Source organism: Macadamia integrifolia, unplaced genomic scaffold, assembly GCF_013358625.1.
Source record: "Macadamia integrifolia cultivar HAES 741 unplaced genomic scaffold, SCU_Mint_v3 scaffold_185A, whole genome shotgun sequence".
NCBI lineage: Eukaryota > Viridiplantae > Streptophyta > Magnoliopsida > Proteales > Proteaceae > Macadamia > Macadamia integrifolia.
The window spans coordinates 74611-78844 of NW_024870633.1; the positions used below are offsets into that span (position 1 = coordinate 74611).

Genomic DNA, 4234 nt, shown 5'->3' on the forward strand with positions numbered 1-4234 from the left:
TGAGCATCCAATGGCTGGGAGGGCCTGGCCATACACCCCAGCCGTTGGATGCTCACTGCATCTCACCGCCTCACTGCATACAATTTTGATACGTTTCATTACTGATTAGTCCACACTCCATATCGATGGCAAAATAAGGGAAACTATTCTTAAAGAACCTGTGAGGAAGTGGAATTGGATCCAAATATCGATGGATTAGCCTTTAAAGAGCTCAACCCCTCGAGCTATAGTTTTTGAAAGATATTGTCACACCTCACTCTTGTTTGGATACCTACAATGTGACTAGGATGTCTAGATAGCTACTCCATTTAATGTAATGGACTTTTCTTACTTTTTGTTTAGTAAAGTTTACTTTGAAAAATGGCTATAAGTTTAAACCTGCATTCTTCATCACACTGGAAAACAACTAATATTTTTGTGATAAAATTGTGCCCTTGTCATAAAAATTTGTCTAGTTTCAATACATTGTGTCGAACTAAGAATAGCCTAGCAAGAGCGACACATCAAAACTCACGCCAATCTTGAATTATGCCATTTGAATGCCTTGTAAAGCTAAGACTACCTTATCCCAATTAAGGCAAATTGACGAGTGCAGTAAGCAGTTGACCTACCAGTTCTCCCCTACAAAGGGAGACATTGGAAGGAAGAGAAGGTTGTAAGCATAGATGTTGAATCTCTGCATCAAAATGTCAATTTCATGGATATATTTTGATTGCCATAAATTTGTCATTATTTTGTGTAGCTGAAAACTCTTGAACTTTGATTTACTACAATCCAAGATGATTCAGGCATGGCAGTAAGAAGAAAATAAAGTGAAAAAGTATTTAAGTGGAAACAAATATTTGTCAAAATAAAACCATTTCATTACTAACATCGCATTCAAGTACATCAGATTTTCATATTTTTTGGCCAATACAAATTGCTACAAATACACCAAAAAAAACTAATACAAAATGACAAACAAGCTTCATTGACGCAACAAGCTTTTCTATTTCATCGAATCTAATTTTCCCACTACGCTCCTCCTGCTGCAACCTCCGCATCACCTCTCGTAATCCCTGCAAATCCTCTCGCAACCCTTGCACCTCCTCTCTCAACCATCGCACCTCCTCTTGCAATTCTTGTAAATCATGGTTGGGATTGTTTATTGGTACTTCTCTATGCAGAAGCTCGGTTTTTGTTTCATTAATGGAATCATACCAAGGGAAGTAGTCACTGAGATCTTCCACTGCTACCTCCACTACATCCTTCCTCATGCCAATATCTGAAGCATACCGTAGTGAACAGTAGCACCCGATCGTTATTGCTGCTATCCCATAGACGTTGGAGGTAACAACGCGCAAGGGTGATGCCAAGGCCGCAGAAACAGATGCACCTATTAATGATATTGCCTGGCCACTCTGACCAAATCCTTCTTGATTGACAACAAGCAGACTGGTCTTACAATAAATGGCAAAATCTTCACAGTTGTTCTTGAAAAGATTGTAAGACCCAAAGCCATTTTTAAGCAGATTGGTTGCTCTGTGGATTACAATATCATCTGGGTTTGAGACAGCAGTGGTGCATGTTCCACCCCTTATGTTTGCTAGAAAGACAGCACGACTAACACCATACTCGAAACGTTTCAGGACTCCACCAGCAAGAAAGCAATCTAGACAGTGAGAGACTACTCCATGTCTTTCTTCTAATTGTGAGCAGGTGGAACAGAGCTGATATTGGGGTGGTGATAGAAGAACATCCCTCATAGTTCCAGTCCCCCCTTCTTGACCTCTTCCTCTGGTGAAGTGGATTACCTTATCATTTCCAACATAGATGCCTGCATCCATAAAGATAAACTAAGGATATCGTCTAAGCCTCAATCTAACAGAGAATAACAGAGGAATATGATGTTAATTGATAGGAAAATTTTCTTGTACAATCTCTAAATTTAAAATTTATATGATGTAAAACCCTCGATTGTCTTCCAACTTTTTTGCATTGCATATCAGTAAAACATTTTCTAACTTCCTAATTCTAATTTTGTATTTATTTTCAATAAATCCTATAATGCAAGACAAATACAAATGCAGCCAAAGAAATGGAGATGTGAGCCTAAGTAATTGCGGGATTAAGAGAGAGAGAGAGAGAGAGAGAGAGAGAGAGAGACCGTGATGGGCGTAAACAAAAGCATTCCTCCATGTGTAGATGTGATCGCCCGGATTCAAGCTGCCTCTGTCGATCCTGCGTTGGATGATAGATATTGATTAAGAAGGAAAAAAATTTAATCAATAAAACCACTCAAACGTTAACTCAACAGGGGTAGAAATCCTCTGAAATTCGCATCGGTGCAATTCCGTGCAATTCTACCCCAGGCTCTCTCTCTCTCTCTCTTTCTCTTTCTCTCTCTCTCTTTCTCTCTCTCGTCCCCACAAACCACTGAACAAACCATCTTCAACCAAACCAGTGGAGACCAAACCGAAACAAACCGGTTCGGTTCATTATTTGAAATAAAAATGTGTTGTTTTCCCTCTCTGTTTTCCCTCTCTCTCTCGACTCTCTCTGTCTCTCGGCCTCTCTCTCTCGACTCTCTGTCTCTCGGCCTCTCTCTCTAAATCAAAGAATATAAAATTTCTCTTCTTCTTCTTCTTCTTCTTCTTCTTCTTCTTCTTCTTCTTCTCTCTCTCTCTCAAAGGTTTTCCTACTTTTCATGTTTCTCTCTCTCTCTCTCTCTGTCTCTCGGCCTCTCTCTCTAAATCAAAGGTTTTCCTACTTTTCATGTTTCTAGAGTCATAAAAGGTAACAAAAGTGGAATATAAATAACAGAAACATGTTACAAGCTTCTATCCTCACAAAATAGAGCTCCTGGGTGAAAATGGATTTGAGCAGGAAAAAGAATAAAAAAGTTGCAGGAGAATAATAGAATGAATTAGAGAGTGGCAAACCTTTGTCTTGGTCTCACAACGCACGTCCAACTGCTGCAACCTAAGAGAGAGATGCCCAGCTATATTGCTCCCAAAGACCCAAGGCACAAAATGGCATCCTGGCTCAAGCACTTCCTCAAACTTCCCAAATTTCTCCTTGATAGCTACATTGGATTGATCAACTTGAACAAAGCATAGAAGGTTGCCCATACTTCCTATTTTCAAACCATTTGGAAAAGAAAAGATTTTAACAGTAGGAAGAAGGCCATTTCTAAAACAAATTCAACTTTTCTGTTAATTCCAACTAAGAGCATATCACAAAATACATTGAGAATATAAGAGAAAAAACAAACATTGACCACCCATATGTTCAATCACAGAACAAGAACTTGGGTTTCTGTACCCAGGATCTCAGATTTAAGAAAAAGCATTAAACAAATAGAAAACATAATTTATTCAGAGACACAATTTTTGCACTTCAACCAGCAAGATCGTTTGTTTTCCTCTTCAAAAATCCAAACAAATTGAGTTAGTCATAAAGTGATTTTGGTAATCAAAAGAAAGATATCATTTTGAATGGTACCCTAGTCATATGATCAACAAAACAGTCATGTTCCTAATGGAGAGAAGAAAAAAGGTCCTTAAAAGATGATTCCTTTGGCTTTAACATTTCCCTTTCTTAATTTCTAATGACAAACTCTGTATTATTTTTACCCATATTTGCATCAATTCACATAACCTGGAGAACACTTGTTCCTCTCATGATGATGACTCAAAGCAACTTATTCTGAAAATGCTATGAGATAATGTTATGTATAGTTGTTCCATTCACCTGCTTTATTTCATTGTATTTCATTCCACCTACTTTATTTTGCACTCTTGTAAATCTTCATCCCTATTTCTCTCAACCCCTTAAAAGAGAGAGTCATTGGTTGTGTGGATGTATGTCAAAATTGTTATGTTTGTTTCTGATTCCATGGCATGCAGAACAATAGTTGGAAACAGACAAGTACCCCAGCCTCAAACTCCTTGGGCTCCACATTAATTCCTTAGCCCCAGACCAGAGTGCTCATGTGACAGCTTTATTTTTTGAAACCATGACCAGGTGAAACTAAATAGTTGCAGCAAATAGCAAACATGGTTGAAGAGATCGAGAGAGAGAGAGAAGAAGAAGAAGAAGAAGAAGAAGAAGAAGAGAAATTTTATATTCTTTGATTTAGAGAGAGAGGCCGAGAGACAGAGAGTCGAGAGAGAGAGGCCGAGAGACAGAGAGAGTCGAGAGAGAGAGGGAAAACAGAGAGGGAAAACAACACATTTTTATTTCAAATAATGAA

At 38.4% G+C, this 4234-nt stretch overlaps 1 protein-coding gene across 1 annotated transcript in view; it reads right to left on the minus strand.

Moving 5' to 3' along the window:
* Window positions 1-841: 841 nt before the first annotated feature.
* Window positions 842-4234, minus strand: part of LOC122071064 (protein LEAD-SENSITIVE 1-like) — a 64549-nt gene continuing 61156 nt past the window's right edge. Inside the window, exons 2-3 of the mRNA XM_042635330.1 lie at window positions 2147-2220; window positions 842-1816 (exon numbers count right to left, since the gene is read on the minus strand). Coding sequence (XP_042491264.1) covers window positions 897-1816; window positions 2147-2220 — 994 coding nt within the window. The 3' untranslated portion in view covers window positions 842-896. The remainder of the gene's footprint in view (window positions 1817-2146; window positions 2221-4234) is intronic.